General features: G+C 37.6%; 1 protein-coding gene across 4 annotated transcripts in view; it reads right to left on the bottom strand.

Annotated features, from left to right (window-relative positions):
- Nucleotides 1-3540: 3540 nt before the first annotated feature.
- The window catches only part of KIF27 (kinesin family member 27), a 79630-nt gene continuing 64866 nt past the window's right edge, over nucleotides 3541-18304 (bottom strand). For all 4 annotated transcript variants that reach the window (XM_084899371.1, XM_084899372.1, XM_084899373.1 and 1 more), the window contains 4 exons: nucleotides 15178-15384; nucleotides 12994-13192; nucleotides 10249-10413; nucleotides 3541-7106 (listed from right to left, as the gene is read on the bottom strand). In XM_084899371.1, coding sequence (XP_084755497.1) covers nucleotides 6622-7106; nucleotides 10249-10413; nucleotides 12994-13192; nucleotides 15178-15384 — 1056 coding nt within the window. In that variant the 3' untranslated portion in view covers nucleotides 3541-6621. The remainder of the gene's footprint in view (nucleotides 7107-10248; nucleotides 10414-12993; nucleotides 13193-15177; nucleotides 15385-18304) is intronic.

Here is an 18304-nt window from a genome sequence, read left to right as displayed (position 1 = left end):
TCTACCAATCCATGAAGATGGTATGTTCTTCCATCTGTTTACATCTTCCTCTATCTCTTTTTTCAGTGTCGTGTAGTTTTCCGCATAGCGGTCGTTTACTTCCTTAAAGTTTATTCCTAGGTATCTTAATTTTTTTGGTGCGATGGTAAATGGAATTGCTTTTTTAGTCTCTGTAGTTTCACTGTTGGTGTATAGAAATGCCATGGATTTCTTGGCATTAATTTTGTATTCTGCTACATTGCCAAATTCATTTATAATATTAAGTCAATTAGTTTTTTAATGGAGTCTTTTGGGTTTTTAATGTACAATATCATGTCATCTGCAAATAAGGATAATTTTACTTCTTCTTTTCCAATTTGGATGCCTTTTATTTCCTCTAATTGCAATGGCCAGTACTATGTCAAACAGGAGTGGTGAGAGTGGGCATCCCTGTCTTGTTCCTGTTCTTAGAGGGAATGGTTTTAGTTTTTGCCCATTGAGTATGATGTTGGCTGTGGGTTGATCATATAGAGCTTTTATTATGTTGAGGTATGATCCTTTTACTCCCACCTTGTTGAGAGTTTTTATCAGGAAAGAGTGTTGGATTTTATCAGATGCTTTTTCTGCATCAATTGATATGACTATATGATTTTTATCTTTCAATTTGTTTATGTGATGTATCACGTTTATTGATTTGCGGATAATGTACAATCCTTGCATTCCTGGAATAAATCCTACTTGGTCATGGTGTATGATCTTTGTGATGTTCTGCTGGAGCCGATTTGCTAGAATTTTGGCATCTATGTTCATGTAGGATATTGGCCTGTAATTCTCTTTCATTGAGTTGTCTTTATCTGGTTTTGATATTAGGGTGATACTGGATTCATAGGAGGAGTTTGAAAGTGTTCCTTCCTCTTGAATTTTTTTGAATAGTCTGAGGAGGATAGGTTTTAGTTCTTCCTTGAATGTTTGGTAAAACTCTCCTGTGAAGCCATCTGGCCCTGAGCTTTTGTTTGCTGGAAGCTTTTTGATGACTGTTTAAATTTCTTCCCAAGTCACTGTTCTATTGAGATTTTTAGATTCTTCGGGATGTATATTTCAAATGGCAAAATTAGTACTATCTAAAGTATTCTTTAGGGTTTAGAAATAGCCAAGGATTGAAGATGTCTCAGTGCTATTGCCAGAGAAAATATATTTGCTCAAAATACTTTTAAAAATTCTTTGCCCATCTATGAAATACTTTAAAATAAATATCTTTGTTTCTTGTTCTTATCAGAGCTATTTGAATACTGGAACATTGTGGGGAGTGAAGGGTAAGTAAAGGTAAAATATGCCTATAATTTATTGTTGGTAATTGGAGAAGGTTTGGAGTCAGAGAAGTGGTTCTTTTAAAAGATCTCCTCAGGTTAAATAACTTCTAACATTGACCATTTTGGATTTGAAAAATTATATTTTGCTTTGTGTGTACTGTAATAAGCTTGAAAACTCAATACAGTATATGAATATTATTTCAAAGTACATTTCTTTTTTAATATATTTTTTATTGATTTCAGAGAAGAAGGGAGAGGGAGAGAGAGAAACATCAAGGATGAGAATCATTGATTAGCTGCCTCTTGCATGTCCCCTACTGGGGATCAAGCACAAACCCAGGCATGTGCCCTTGAATGGAATCGAATCCGGGACCCTTCAGTCCACAGGCCAACACTCTATCCACTGAGCCAAACCAGCTAGGGCCAAAGTACATTTCATTTGTTCTTTTTTTCCTTTTGTTCTACCTTAATTACACAAGTATTAACTACAATAGTAATAGCTTTAAATTTCCAACAAACATAAATATACATTTTTAAATGTTTTTTACTCTTTTGTTGTGAATGGTTTTGTTCCTTGGGAATGTAAGGATCTTGCTCATTATAACAAAGTATGTGAGATTGTTGTATTTTTCTTTTAAAGAACTATGGATATAACTAAGTAGAGCTGTGTGTAATAATTTACCAGAAAAATCTAATGCCTAAGTCTAGGTCAGTATATTTGGGTTTAAGTTATACTACTAGCATTTCAAATAGTGGCAATTCTCTTAATTCATTGTGGAAATTCCTAAAATATATTTAAAGAGGCAAATAAGATCTATGTAGGATATCAAAAGCCAATATTATGACATCTAGTTTTTCTGAGCTTTCTATCATTTATCTTGTTCTAATGACTTCCATGTTGGGGTATTCTTGGGGTTAACATGAAGGTCATTATAAAAATTAAACACTATTCCATTATGTGGTGTCATATATGCACTGCAATCCAAGAGCAAGGAACGGAAGCACTCATTGCTGGTACAGGCAATAAGGGAGCAGTGTTTGTAGAGATTTTAAAAACACTAAAAGTTAAGAAAAGTAATTTGCTTTTTATTTTCAGGATCAAGGTAAATAATGACAGTGATAAAATATTCCTTCCCGTTGGGCAGTCTGCGACTACCCCAACCTTTGAACACTTTTGCCCATATGAGCTCTAAAATACAACATACCCAATGCATTGAAGGAAGATCTTATTTCCACCTTTATTTTCAATTTTGAAAATATAAATGTAGAAGAATGTGTTATCAGTACTAGTGAAAGCAACCTACAGCCTGTAATAACTTATTTTGTAAAAAAAAAATTATTGATTTGAGAGAGACAGAAAATGGGAGGGGGAAGAAACATTGACTTGTTGTTCCACTTATTTATGCATCCATTTTCTGCTGCTTCTATGTTCCTTGACCATGGATCAAACCCACAACCTTGGCATATTACACTCTAACCAACTGAGCTAACTGGCCAGAGGTGTAATAACTTTAACTGTAAAATATACATAAGGGCCCGGCCAGTGTGACTCAGTGGTTGAGCACTGACTTATGAACCAGGAGATCATGATTTGATTCCCAGTCAGGATTCATGCCAGGGTTGTGGATTTGATTCCCAGAAGGGAGCATGTAGGAGGCAGCTGATCAATGGATTCTCTTTCATCATTGAAGTTACTCTCTCCCTCTTTCTTCCTCTCTGAAATCAATAAAAATATCTTAGAAGTAAAATACAATATACATAATGCATATTGTTAAAATTCCAGTGAAGTTAAGAATTGTGGACATGAGCTTACAGATATTATAGACATTGAACATTCAGATATTGATACTCCAGTGATTTAAAGTCACAAGTATCTGCCTAAGAAAATGTCTGAAAGAGCAAAATATGTCACACTTGCATTTAATGCATAAGAATTTGTGTGGACTATAGAACCACTGAGGATTTGACTCCTGGACATTTCATTCTAATACTTAGCATAAGACCTGTGTGTGTGTGTGTGTGTGTGTGTGTGTGTGTGTGTGTGTGTGTTTCATATAAGACACATATTATTGAATAAGGATTTATCACTTTATTGACCTGGACAAACAAGCCAATTGGCTAGTGGCAATTAAGTCCACTTTGTGAAGTCCATGTGTATTTTAGCTGACACATTGGACCCTGAGTTCATAAAGATAGCAAGAACCATGGGACCAAAAAGGAAAAAAGAAAAACAATTAGCAAAAGAAAAACATTAAAGCACAAAAGCATCTTTATTGATGTTATTATGGCCATAGCTACCTATACCTACAGAATTCTCCAACACTGTTACCTATAACACTCTGGACATAGGAAAGGAACTAGTATTTTTTGGATGTAGACATGTCTTCTTTCAAAGGCTCTGGTATGAGTGGGGGTGGGGGACCCATAATGAACAAAAATAAGAAAACCATAAACATTTTATATACATGCAAAAAGGCAAACACAATGACAAAATGTTTAGACTAAAGAAATCATGTGAAATACAAAGTAAAACTATTAGTACTGTATGTAAACAATTTTACTTGCCTTGAGCAGATGCGTTAGTTTTTCTTTCCTTTGTGAGGGCACTAACTAAACTAAAACGACAAGAGATTCACTTCAGAATATATTATTCAGGATATTATTTATATGTGTGTGTATATAGCATATAAAGGATATATGTTTAACTGGAGGAAGGAAAAACCTGTACCTCTTGATATTTAGAAGTCAGTTCACATTTGCAATATCAAATCTAATCACTGTTGGTTGGATAAATCTTTTATTTTGAGTTGGCTTTCAGAAAATGTATTTATGTATTTATATTGCCACAGATAAAACAAATATGTGTCAATTTCTTGGGCAAGCAGGATTCCAGTATCATTCTTACATGATTTATAAATTATTTAAAATTGGGACCTTCATTAATAAATATATATTTATCCTATATAATAAAAGTCTAATATATAAATTGTCCCCTTGACCGGGATTCGACTGGGAGTTCAACCAGGAGTTTGACCAGGGGATGGGGCTCACCAGCCAACTGCCGACAGCCCCTCCCCCAGCTGGCCTGGACTGATCGACCACAATCAAGGCAGGCCAACCAGATCCCACCTGTGCACAAATTTGTGCACTGAGCCTCTAGTTAATATATAATTGCTATGCTTTGTTAAGGCACTGGCTTTTGCCATTATCTATCTATATATACATTACATAGGTTACACATTAAATATATGTCATACAAAACAAAGGCAGAAGGAGGCTCAAAACCAGAATCTGACTTCAAATAGTCTGTTAAAAACAAAATTTCCAAGATAGTTTATAAATTAATTGTTTGAAGCAGTTTCTCATTGGGCCAATGTTGTTAACTGTAGTTCATTTCCCAGTTAAGTCCACAGTAGTTTATTTAACCCATAATTTAAGTGAATTTTAGTACCATGCTTAGGAGATATATAAATTATTCACCAATTTAGAAGTTTATATTGGTTTGGTTTCCTTTTCCTATAGTTGTGGGACCATGGAACCCTACTACCTAGTGGCTAGAAACTTTAAAAAAAGGAACCGTAAGTCTTTGAGCACTGGTAATAGTTTGGGTCTTAGGTAAGGTGGTCAGGCTCAGTAGCAACAGAGAAAGGGGCAAAAGAAAAAAATAGTAGCAGCATCGGATAAGAAAAAATCAAGTCAGCAAGGAAGTGAGTGGCTCATTGAGTAGGCATCTATAAGGGTGTTTTTTGCTACCATCCCACCAGACATTAATTAATTTGACCAATAACTTCAAGTGAAACTTTGAAAAAGTAATAAAAATCACAATATAAGTAAAAAAAAATATCTCTGGTCATTATAAAGGAATATTTTCTATGATTGAAAAATATAGTGCAAAAGTAAAAACTGTATTATGTTGGGCAAATCACTATTTAGTTCTTAATCCCAAATTATGTTATTATATAATAAGGTTTAGACAAAAACTATTGAAGAAAATTTTTCATTTACTTACTTACAGCCCAAATGTAGTCTGGCCTGTCTGGGTGCAAAGCCTGACTAAACAGGTTATAGAGAAAATTCTCAGATGAAGTGCATCATATTATTAAAGATCCTCTGGCTCGACTTCAAGCTTTATAGGTTTATTAGAGGCCCGGCAAACAGATTCCTGCACATGTGGGGTCTCTCAGCCTGGCCTGCGCCCTCTTGCAATCCAGGACCCCTCAGGGAATGTTGGACTGCCGGTTTCGGCCCGATAACCTGGCCTGCGGGAATGGGACAGAAATCGCCAGTCCAACAACCCCTGAGGATGTAGTGGAGTGCAAAGCGGCAGGCAGCCGGGGAGGAGTCCAAGCCCAGGCCGGCACCACACCACTTCTGCTTATCCAAGCCCCGCTGAACCTGCCATGAACCTGCCACCGCTGGGAAGCACTGTAGCCGAGGCAGAAGAGCCTTGTGCCGCCATAGCTGTCCTTGCCAATCACGAGCCGGGCATCTGGCTCATGTCAGTCAGCTGTGGGAATGCACTGACCACCAGGGGGCAGCTCCTGCATTGAGCATCTGCCCCTTGGTGGTCAATGTGCGTCACAGCAACTGGCCAAACAGTCTACCAGTCACTTAGGGTTTTATACATATAGATTCCATGTGACCAGATATATTTTCCTTGAAATGTTAGAATGCTTTAGAGTTATTCTATTATTGCTTCCCTGTTCCATAGAACTGCACTCATTTCTCTCATTTTTAGCAGCATAAAGAGAGAGATGTTGAATAGATAGGGCAGAAAAGAAATGAAAACTTACATTCTATAATATTATCAAACCAATATTATAACATTCTAACTACAATTTCAAAAAAAGAACAGAAGCCATGTTTAAAAACATCAAGATCACTCAACCTTTGTGGGTTCTAGGACCATAAATTAACCTTAATTCACAAACCTAGCCAGTTGCCTTAGCCCACAGACTACATTTTGGCATAGGTTTTTAGCTGTGTCAATACATGTAGAGTAGGTGACTTTCCCTCTGACATAAGCTATATTTAACTGGATCTTTTTAAAATAACAAAAATATTCTTATATTTGAAAATAACAATAACAAACTAAGACAAAATTATTGCATTATAACATACATAACATACTTTTATATTATATAATAATATAAATTTGATTGGTATACAGTTTATTATTCTACTCTTTGTCTTGTTCTTCAAATAAGCCTGGAAAAGAATTTTAGACGAATTTATAAGTGGAAATATTTAAATGTTCCATTACTTGACAGTAATGGAAAATGTGTGTTTGGTTATTATGGAAAAGCAAATTAAAAGTTCTATTAATAACTACCTAAGTTTTTAAGTCACTCGGTTTCCTAGCTATTTCAATGGAATCGGCAGTCATAGAACCAACCCCAACTCCAAGACTGGACCTTCGTAATTTTAGTTCCAAGGCAGAAATCTGACGTAACTCTTTGCGACACAATTTTACAGGCATGACACCATGAAGCTGTCCCACATTTCCCATTGGCTGAATTTGAGGTGGTGGTTGACTGTGAGGTTTTGTAAACTGATTGTCATCTATGTCTGTTTTATCCTCGTCGCTTAACAAATGCCCTCTAGTGGGTGCTAAAGAGCTATAAATTGGAGGTAATTCAGGGCTGTCTTCCCAGAGCTTCTGAGAATTTGTTTGTTTTCTTGAGCTGCTTGCTGAACTATCTAATTCTCTTTCCCTTCCACTTAATTTCATACTTTCAGTTCTGGATGCCCATTTTAATTCTTCTGAAACCATGCTTGCTTCTTCTGGGTTCAGAACTTCATCTCCAGCATCATGATCTAAAAACAATACAAAAAGCAAAGAAAATTAGAGAGTTCCTCAAAAGTAGGTATTTTAGTCATGACATCCTAACATTATGCCATTAGTGTTTTTCTTTTTAAAAAAATATATTTTATTGATTTTTTACAGAGAGGAAGGGAGAGGGATAGTCAGAAACATCGATCAGCTGCCTCCCGTACCACCCCCACAACTGGGGATGCGCCCACAACCAAGGTACATGCCCTTGACCATAACCGAACCTGGGACCCTTCCGTCCACAGTGTAATGCTCTATCCACTGAGCCGAACAGGTTCCAGCAGTGTTTTTCTCTTTTATTGAGTTTATTGGGCTGATATTGGTTAATAAAATTATATAGGTTTTCAAGTGTGATAATTACATTATTATCACTCATAAATTATCTTTCAGGTTTTTTTTGTTAAATAATTTCTTAGACAAATTAAGTGTGAATATGAACTATTCTGATTTTACTTTGAGACATCTTGCATGTGAATAACTGAGAACTTTTTTCTCTGAAACGAAGTTGAAAAATAGTCTGCTAGTGATTTTGGTACTCCCTGGAAACACAGAAGTGTTTGGGCCTCTCTGGTGCCCTTCCAACCTGCCCTCCACTGGGATTGCCACCGGTGATCACATTCTAAATCCTAGCTAAGTGAAGCCAGCACTGGAGAATACTGTCTCTGCCCCATTTCTCCAGCGACTCTCCTGGGACTTGGCATTATGTGTGTGAAAATCTAGTCTTGATAGGAGGGTTCTACTCTCTGAATATACTCTGGGGTTCTATTATCAAAATGGAGATGGGAGCAGTGCCCCTCAGTGACGGACACTCTGCTGGAACAATGCCTGAGGTTCTCAAATTATAGAATCATCAAACAGCAAAGACAAAAACTTGCTTAAGGGAAGCAGGTACTGGACCTCATATAATGAAAAATGCCAACTTTAACATACGTTGACTCATGATTAGTATAGTTCTAGATCTATGAACATGAAGTTTAAAAACGGAAGTTGCACAATGCCAACTCCCAAGCCAAAGGTTTTAGTAAGCATATAATACCTGACCCAAAATTTAAAAATTGGGAAGTTTCATATAAAAATACAGATTTCCAACATTTCTAGAAAAAAAAAGAACTGACAATTTCTGAACAGCAACTGGAACAGAGTTGCCCCTGTCCACTTAGACAACAGCTGCAGTCCCCTCTGCTCACTGTGGCTTCCCTGGCTCCTGCAGTCATGTTAGTTTGTGACTCCTGGTTTAAAATATAATTTGTTTTCTAGTATTTAAAATTCTCTCAAAAAACACCTGAATAAGCAAATGACATCGATCCTCACATAGAACTAACAGATCCTCACAAAGCTGACCACGCACAGTGCTCTCAAGGTTTGCTTCACATTAGAGTCAATAGGAAGTTTTAAAAATCCTAATGCCCAGGTCACAGTGGCACATGCGGAAGAACCCAGATGGGCTCGCTGGAGAAGCCCACTCCCATGCCAGTCTTGGATTCTTCAGAATAGAAAGTTCCCCTCTTCCAGAATTTTACCATTAGGGAACAAATTAGGGAAAGATTACAGTAATTCACACAAGATCACACAGCTAGTAAAACAAGAGTTAGGAGTCCAACTCAGATCTTCTTTATCTTCTTGTTTTATTAAACCCAGATCTTTTGATTCTAGTATCCTCACAGAGTTTTACAGTGATTTAAATTGATACACGGATAGAGACTGAAAAATGTAAACAAGTGCATAGACTGCATGTCCTTATAAACTGATTCTATTCTCATAAAATATGTTACAAAACAGATGCTCTATACAGAGACATGACTCAAAAGTGACCACAATATTTTGGTCAAAAGATTAATTTTAAAAAGTATTTTACTGATTTGTTTACAGAGAGAAAGGGAGAGGGATAGTTAGAAACATTGATGAGAGAGAAACGTCAATCAGGTGCTTCCTGCACACCCCCTATTGTGGATATGCCCACAACCAAGATCCATGCCCTTGACTGGAATCGAACCTGGGAACGTTCAGTCCACAGGCTGATGTTCTATCCACTGAGCCAAACTGGGTAGGGCAAAAGATTAATTTTTATGCATTTGAAAATGCTAAAATACTCAAAGAAGATAAATACAAGCCCAAAAGGCAGACAATGAAAAGAGTACTATAAAAATTAATAACCTGAATACCAACTAATATGTATTAACTAGAGGCCTTATGCACAAAATTCTTGCAAGAGTAAGCCTTCCTTACCCCTACTGCCAGCACTGGCTTCCCTCTGGCACCCGGGACCTGGGTTTCCCTCTGGGACCCGGGCTTCCCTCGCAGCCCTGCTTCATCTGGAAGGTGGTTGGGAAGGACATCTGGTCTAATTAGCATATTATCCTTTTATTATTATAGATTAGGATACTAACTATTAAGCATATAGTATATTTTAGAAAACTCAGAATTTAATATGTTTAAGTTGCTATAGTTTATAATTCAAACCAATCTTGTTTAGTGTCATTATTAGTAGAGTAACATTTTGAAATAAGATATAATACAAGCTATATTCCCAATATGATTCCAACTTTATTTTTTTTTAAAGCATGAGGAAAATACAGACAAGAATTTATACTAAATGTTAATAGTTCTGAATAGAATTATGGGTATTTTTTTTTTTTGCTATATTTTTAAAACTTTTTCTATAAATGACTATATATCACTTTTTATAGACAAAAATAAAAGTTTTTAAGATGGGTCAAAATAGAATAGTAAATTAGCTGAAATCATATATATATATGTGATTTCATTTAAAATAACATATGTTTTACATCCTCACCCAAGGATATTTTTTCCATAGATCTTTAGAGAGAAAATAGAAGGGAGTTACTTTAGGTTAGGGAATACAAAAGTCCATGGCACATGGCAAGCAAGCAATCAATATGTGTAGTTTCCTTCATACATATACAATTATACATTCATTAAATTTCCCTGTGGTTTGTCTTATAGATAGACTAGAGAATTACTTTTGTTTACAGAGCCAAATAGAAGTTAAATTTATCTAGTCCTGAATAACCAGATCAATTGGGAAAAGTTGAACTACAAATCAGACCGACTTCACTAAATGCTAGAAAAATAGTGTTAGCATGACAAGTAGCACTAAATGCTTACGTTCAGATGGTACTGATGGCCTTCGAACTGTTTCCCCTAACAGTTCCTTAAGTTTCTTCTTAAGATCTCTACTGGTTTTCTTATAGAAATAAAGATCTTTTTCCAGCTGTTGGATTTTATCTTCATATGATTTTAAAGTTTCCATAATGCCTTCACCATCTTGCTCTATAAAATAGAAATTTACATTTAAAATCAGCTTAAAATAAATGTTTGAAATGATGTGTTTTCATATTTAAAGGGTCAGATTATGTTACAATATATCTGTTACCTGAATAGATTTGTTTCCACCTATAATTTGGATTCTTCTGCCTGTAAAATTTTTCAAAGTAGGAATGTTACCTTAGTCACCTTCTCTACCCTACCCCCACCACATTTTTATGATTCATAAGCACTTTCTGAATAACTCCTAACTAGATTTATCTTTAGAACAACAAACTTTTTTTCTATACAAAGTTCACATTTGGAACTCTGTCCATCAGCTACATCAATATCCAAGTTTGTATCAGGAACAGTGGGTATATGAAAAGTCACAAGCCTTTGACTATTCGCCCAGAGAATATACAACAATAAACTCAAAAAAACTCAAAAAAACTCAAAAAAAAAAATAAATAAAAAAAAAGAAGAAGCTAGAAAGATTAAATTACAAAGGAAAACACAACAGAAAAAAAGGGGGGAAATAGCATAGTAACAGGGTGGGGCAAAAGTAGGTTTACACTTGTGAGGAGGTGAAACACAGGGTTTATTTTTATACTAGAGGCCCAGTGTACGAAATTCGTGTACTCGGGGCAGGGGGTGTTTCTCAGCCCAGCCTGCGCCCTCTTGCAGTCCAGGAGCCCTCAGGGGAAGTATGGCTGACGGCTTAGGCCTGTGGGGAGCAAACCTAAGCTAGGAGTTGGACATACTTAGCGCTGCAGCAGAGATGGAAGAGGCTCCTGCCACCGCCGCTGTGCTCCCCAGCCATGAGCCCGGCTTCTGGTGCACTGACCATCAGGGGCAGCTTGTTGTTTTGCTATATTTTACATGGCAACCTGTTGTTCTGCCTTTCAGTTGATGTGTATGTTAGCCCTTTATTATATAGGGCGAGAGGCCCAGTGCACTAAGTCATGCACAGCCAGGGTCCCTAGGCCTGGCCAGTGATCAGGGCCAATAGGGGCCATCTCACCCAGTCCCGATCAGAGTAGGCCGGAGGGAGGGACCATGGGAGGTTGGCCTGCCAGTGGGGAGGGACTGCAAGAGGTTGACCAGCTGCAGGGAGGGACCAGGGGAGGTTAGCTGGCTTTGGGAGTGCACTGACCACCAGGGGGCAACTCCTGCATTGAAGTCTGCCCCATGGTGTTCAGTGTGCACCATAGCGACTGGTCGTTCTGGTCATTCAGTCATAATAGTTGATTAGGCTTTTATATATATATAGACTAGAGGCCAAGAGCACAAAATCATGCATGGGTAGGGTCCCTAGGCTTAGCCTGTGATCAAGGCCATCTTCTGTCCACTCGCCAATCCCCAGTCCCATCCCACTGCCACCCCTCCGGTTCGCAGTGGTTCCCCGCTGGCAGCATGACTCCAGTTCCCCAGAGCCTGTGGCTGGGGGGAGGGACCAAGAGCTCAGTGGTTCTGCCCGCTTGCCAGTCACCTTGGTTCACCATTTTCCATGCTGTGATCAAAGCCTGCAGGCTGGGGGGTGGGGAGGGACCAAGAGGTAGTCAATGCACCTCATGGCGACTGGTTGAGCGGTCTTTCTGCTTATGGTTGCTGGCCTTTTATTATATAGGATTATTATTTATTTATCTATCAATAATGTGTTTTTCCATAATGTAAACCTATTTTTACCCCACCCTGTACACTAGAATAAGGCAGAACTAAAATAAGGTAAGCAGAGCACATTTGAATGATATGATGTAAGGGATCCTGTCATCAGGCAACTGGATATCAATTAACTGGTTATAGAATTAACTTAGAAGCAAATTGCCTAAGCACTCAAATTCACATATTTTCCAATTTTCTGCTTCCTTGGTTTGCTTCTTCCAGATCCCTTTAAAAGCATTTCCAGCTATAAATGCATAAGAATCAGGACTAAACAGCTAAGTGGCCTGGACTGAAGCATTACCAGTATCCCCTGGCAGTGATTTTTGTTGTCATAGCAACTGCTTGTTTACCAGCCATATGCCCAGGTAATGTGAGGACTGACTGCTATGACAGCTCTTTCCACACCAGAATTAATGGTTGAACTATTGCGCACTGATAACAGTATTTGCTCAGAGTAATTTTGGCAGAGTAATTTTGACCTAAGATATTACCTTAATGCATAAAGATCATAATCAGCTGAAAATTATAACAAGAAATATAACTAGAAATCTGTCAGAGCCTATCACTTTAATTTTATGAAGGGAAAGTAATTTAAATATCAGTTACTATATCCTTAAGAGGCAGAAATTTTTCAACTGTATACCACAAAGCCAGAAGTCATTCCACAACTCTATGTAAAAACTAAACCAACAACAAAGTATCAATAACAGGATTGCAGCAGTTCTTTTGTGTGACAGTGGGGATAAGCACATGGGGTGGCATTTCAAGCATGAATAGCCCTACATCAAAGGTTAACCAAAACATAGAAAGCAGAAAAACATGAATAAGCAGTAACTGTATACCTGCTGGACTTTTAAGTGATCAAATGCTGTTCTATCTTCCTTTCCAAATCCCCCTCCTACATATCTCCTGTTCAGAACTGACAACAGGGCAGGCAGGTACCTGCGAAATGATGTAACAGCAACTGCATTTTTTGCTCATGTTCCTTTTGTTGGAAGGTCAGTCTCCGGTCACATTGCAATTTCAGATGTTCCAGCGCAGATTCCAATTCACGAAACATATTATCCCGTTCCAGGATTTTCATTTTCATTTCTTCATTCTGTAACTGGAGTTTTCGCTCAGTTTCTCGCAAATTAACCACCTAGCAAATACATTTTTTTACTTTTTCAGTCTGTCTTAGAATAACCTGATACAATAGATTAATCTACTTCTGTTAGGCAATGTAAGATGAACTTCCTTAATCACCATGGTATAACTAGGCAAATGCTTTGTAACAGACCCACAAAATAACCTAACATTCTTTTGAATTTTTTGGGATTCTGAATTGGTGGTAATTTTATTTCAGTATAATGTTGCTCTACTAACTGCTCCTCCAACATTTCTTAGACATTTATAATCCTATAATTTACATTTATAATCCTATAATTCTATTTCTTTAGTCTAAGAAGATATTGAGAAACTAAAGACTCTTATAACAGCGTGAAGTCCAAAATGGATGTTATAAATAAGTGACCAAATTTTTAAAACTCTATAAATACCAAGTTTGGTTTTAGATTATCCATTTAGTCCATTGGGTTCCTCTCTGCATTGATATGAAGTAAAAAATGTCTGTGTCACAGAGCTTGTTAATAGTATAATGACTTTTTAAGAAAAGCACTTTTCTCAATGGTTCTCAGGATCAGAAAATCCACTTACCTTGGCCTGGATGCTTTGGGTTAAGAACACTTACTCTTAAGATTACCACAAAAGAGTTATTTATATAAAAAAACTCCAGAGTACCCCACCATTTTTCTACCCTGCACACATTCAGCGATAGAATGCACTCTCACCAATAACAGCAGCTTACTACTGACAGTAATTATCCAAGAGGAGGGTTGTGCACAACGTTTCTATTCATTTCTCATCTTTTTTTCACTTGTGTAACAGAATTAAAACTTTATTTTAAACTTCAGTGTTTTATTGCTCATTAGTTGTCTGATATTCCCTTAAATTACATATACTTTTCAGAGAAAGAAGTTATCTACTTGTTTAATACTTCATAATATATATTTTAAAAGAAAAAAGATGGATATAGTTCTCCATGGTACAGAGAACATGGTACAGAGCATTTCTGGATCAGTAAATTGTCAAATACATATAAAATCCAATATAATAAAAGCCCAATATGCTAATGTCTGGTCATCCAGTCGTCTGTTCAACCAATCTAAGTGTAATATGCTAATAATATACTAAGGCCACTCAACCCCTCGCTATGACGTGCACTGACCACCAGGGGCCAGTCAACCGGTCAACCAGTTGCTATGATGTGCACTGACCACCAGGGAGGCAGACACTCCAACTGGTAGGTTAGCTTGCTGCTGGGGTCCAATCAATCGGGACTGAGTGAGATGGGCCAGACATACCGTGGAGCCCTCCAGTGGTCCTTCCCTGGCTGGCCAATCTTCCACATCCCTCCTCAGCCCTCATCATGCAACGATGGAGTCCCTCGGCCTGGCTGTGCCCTCTCACAATCCAGGACCCAGCGGGGGATGTCAGAGAGCCAGTTTCGGCCTGATCCCACAGGCCAGGGGAGGGACCCCACGGGTGCATGAATTTGTTCACTGGGCCTCTAGTATAAAATATTTTTATTCATATTAAGCATATTCAAGTTACTGCTAAAATCTATTATTGTCTTTGCCAGTGATGTACCACTTCATCTCCATATCAATTCACGTTATGATGAAAAAGTAAGTGTACCCCTCTCCTACAGCAATGAAAGAAAGGTAACCCAAACTTGCAGGCCCTTGATTTTTCATGAATGCTCATTAGCAACATCTAAATCTAGAAAACATCAAGAAGCAGTGACTGAGGAATGTAAATTCTTTGATTTTAAAAAGTACTTCAAAAAGCTCTTATTTCAGAAGGCCCTTCAACTTTAAGAACCACACCAAGTTAGGCATACATACTTGGATAATTACAAAGCTTTTAGATGACAGCATGCAGTACTGTAAAGAGAAATCATGCTTAAATCTGGAGTTACACCATTTTTATATGTCTTCTAATTTCCTTAAAAATTCTAAATATGTGAGATGTGTAAATATCTGGACCCCTCTTTAGAAGAAAATCCTCTATCTCTCAAAAACTAACCTTATTGAAATATCTGAAAAGGATAGCTCTAATCTCAGTAGGATTCAGGCCAATTAGTTTTTCCAAGATGTTTGCTTCACTATGAGAAAGGTTTTGAAATGAAACTCTGAGCGAGTTCTGGCGACTTTGGATACTTTCATTCTTGTACTCAATTGCAGCTTCCAAAGCTTCAATCCCTTCTTCAAGTTGGAAAAGAGCATGTTCTTCCTAAGATACAACAGAAATCATTCATTTTATTTTATTATTTTAAAAAGATATATTTTTATTGATTTCCGAGAGGAAGGGAGAGGGAGAGAGAGAGAGAAACATCAATGATGAGAGAGAATCATGGATCAGCTGCCTCCTGCATGCCCCCTAATGGGGATTGAAACCACAACCCTGGTCAACGCTCTATCCACTAAGCCAAACCAGTTAGGGCAAAAATCATTCATTTTAAATGAAATAGTATAACTTGGACTTTGTCACATACTAAGATCTTATTATGCTACATTAAGTCCTCACTTAATGTTGCCAATAGGTTCTTGGAAACTGCAACTTTAAGCAAAACAACGTACTATAACAAAACCAATTTTACCATATGCTAATTGATAAAAACAAGAGTGAAGTTCCTATGCCATGTATCTGGCCACAAAAATATCATCAAACCCCTAAATAAAGACCCAAAACACTTCTAATATTAAACATTGAAATAAATGTGAGCTATACATACATTTAAGGAAGGTTAATAAAAACAATTAAGATAATGATTTTCCAACCCACTAATTCAGTTCAGGGTTATGGGTGGCTGACGCCTGTCTCTACATTCAGGGTGCAAGGTGGGAACCCTCCCTAGATAGGACACTCTTCCATTGCAGGCACACACTCACCTACATTCCCTCAGACTGGGACAAGTTAGACACTGTGTTCATCTAATGTGCACAGCTTTTGAGATGTAGGGGGAAACCTGAGTCCAAAGAGAAAACCTTCACAGACTTGGGGAGAAGGTGCAAATTCTAAATAGATAGTGACCCTGGCCCGGAATTGATGCCTCCTCTTGCCCACACACACACACACACACACACACACACACACACACACACACCATCAACATTATAACGAAATGACTTCAAATGAAATGACATTACTCAAAGACCTGCTGTATTTGAGTCTAATGGGCATTACCTTTCTTCTACTAAACTTTAAGGAAAGAATGGTTACTGAGTGCATGCTATGCTACACAGTGTGCTTATGTTGGTATACACCTATGTAACATATAATCACTGAATCCCTGCAATAAATCTATTAGTAAAATGGAAGAGGCAGAAGCTTAGGTGAGTTATGAAACGTCCCAAGGTCATACAGCAAATGCTGAACACCAAGCCTCAGCCCACAGAATTAGCAATTTTATAATTTATCTCCCTCCCTAGCTCCTAAAGTGTGTATTATGTGTCAGGGAGATCTGGAGACCCCTTGATGTTTCTTCAAACATCTATTAAACAATATATTGCTAGGAGGGAAAGAAGAAATAAGTTTCAGAATAAATTAAGAACTAAATCAGAGTTGAGTCTCTAAGGCACATATGTCAAACACAAGGCCCGCGGGCCAAATCCAGCCGGCCAGGCCTTGCAATGTGGCCCGCACCGCACTGTCATCACTGCACTCCGCTGTCAGTTTATGACACTGTCAGTTTATGACTGTTCAGTAAACCATTCGGCCCGCGATTTAGGCTGGATTTTAGATTTTGGCCCTTTCTCTGATTGAGTTCGACACCCCTACTCTAAGGGAAAAACAATATGGCATTAAAAAAAGGTAGTGACGCCGAAACCGGTTTGGCTCAATGGATAGAGCGTCGGCTTGGGGACTGAAGGGTTCCGAGTTCGATTCCGGTTAAGGGCATGTACGTTGGTTGTGGGCATATCCCCAGTGGGGGGTGTGCAAGAGGCAGCTGATCGATGACTCTCTCTCATCGATGTTTCTAACTCTCTATCTCTCTCCCTTCCTCTCTGTACAAAATCAATAAAATATATATATTTAAAAAAAAAAAAAAAAAAAAAAAGGTAGTGAGGATTTAAGGACATGAAACATTTCATAAGAGACATCATTGGAGGGAAAATATGGCAGCATAACATTTTTTTTATATGCCAGAGATTTCCTTTGTAGGAAAGAAATACAATGAATACCTCAGAAAATCTAGTGGTTCTCTCAACTATCCAAATAACATGTTATTTGTGGGGAGGGATCCAAATATTGGTAAGCCATGTTTCACACTTGCCAAGACCTTGCAAAATATATATTTGCACATGTGCTGGAGATTACCTCAACTCTAAGTTCCTGAGTGCAGAGTATCTTGTCTATATTCATGCCCTGGTTGCCTAGCACAGTATGTCACACAATTTAAACTCATTGTCTATTGAATGAGTTGAAGAAGAGAAAAAAATATTTTTTTTCATTATGTCTTGGTTATAGGGCCCAAATATTTCTTTCCACTCCTCTCCTAAGCATTTCCAGGAAAATAATGTCAGTACTTTAATCTACCTAAAAAACAGTGATTTCCAGAGCTTATTTTCTGAAATTCAGGGAAATAGTATGTAACAACCTATTCCAGTGAAAGGTCAAATAATATGTATTTTTAAAAGCTAGTTTATAAAATATCCTGAAAGATCCATTTTCAACAGTGTTCTACAGCCATTTTATTTCTCTGTGCAATCACTAACCTTCAAGAACTTGATGATTTGACAATCACTCCATAAGAAAGAAAAAATAAACTTAAATCCTGAAAGGTACAAGGATGAATGAATCAGGAACCAGAAAATAAAGGTAGGTTATCCAAAGAACATATTTGACTCATGAATGCATAGTGTGATTCTATTTTTACCAAAAACAAATGTGGAAATAGTTTGACTTTACATATGGCTGGGAACAATTAGGTGCTAATTTAATTCCTACAGTTTTGGATCCAAGTTAAGAAAGCAACAAGAAACTATAGCAAGACAGTATAGCAACTACGGAACCCTGACACAGCCTGCTCCAATGGGGCTGCAGTGCCTAAATATCCGTGGGTCCCACTAACCCAGCAATAGTATGTATAGATTGACAAGATGAGTGGCAATGGGAAACTGTCCCTAGATAAAAATTTGCCACAATTCAA

The sequence above is a fragment of the Pipistrellus hanaki genome (genome assembly GCF_964339955.1).
Source record: "Pipistrellus hanaki genome assembly, chromosome: 11".
Taxonomy (NCBI): Eukaryota; Metazoa; Chordata; class Mammalia; order Chiroptera; family Vespertilionidae; genus Pipistrellus; species Pipistrellus hanaki.
Note: the sequence above shows the minus strand (reverse complement) of the source record. Positions and strands in the feature narration are given on the sequence as shown.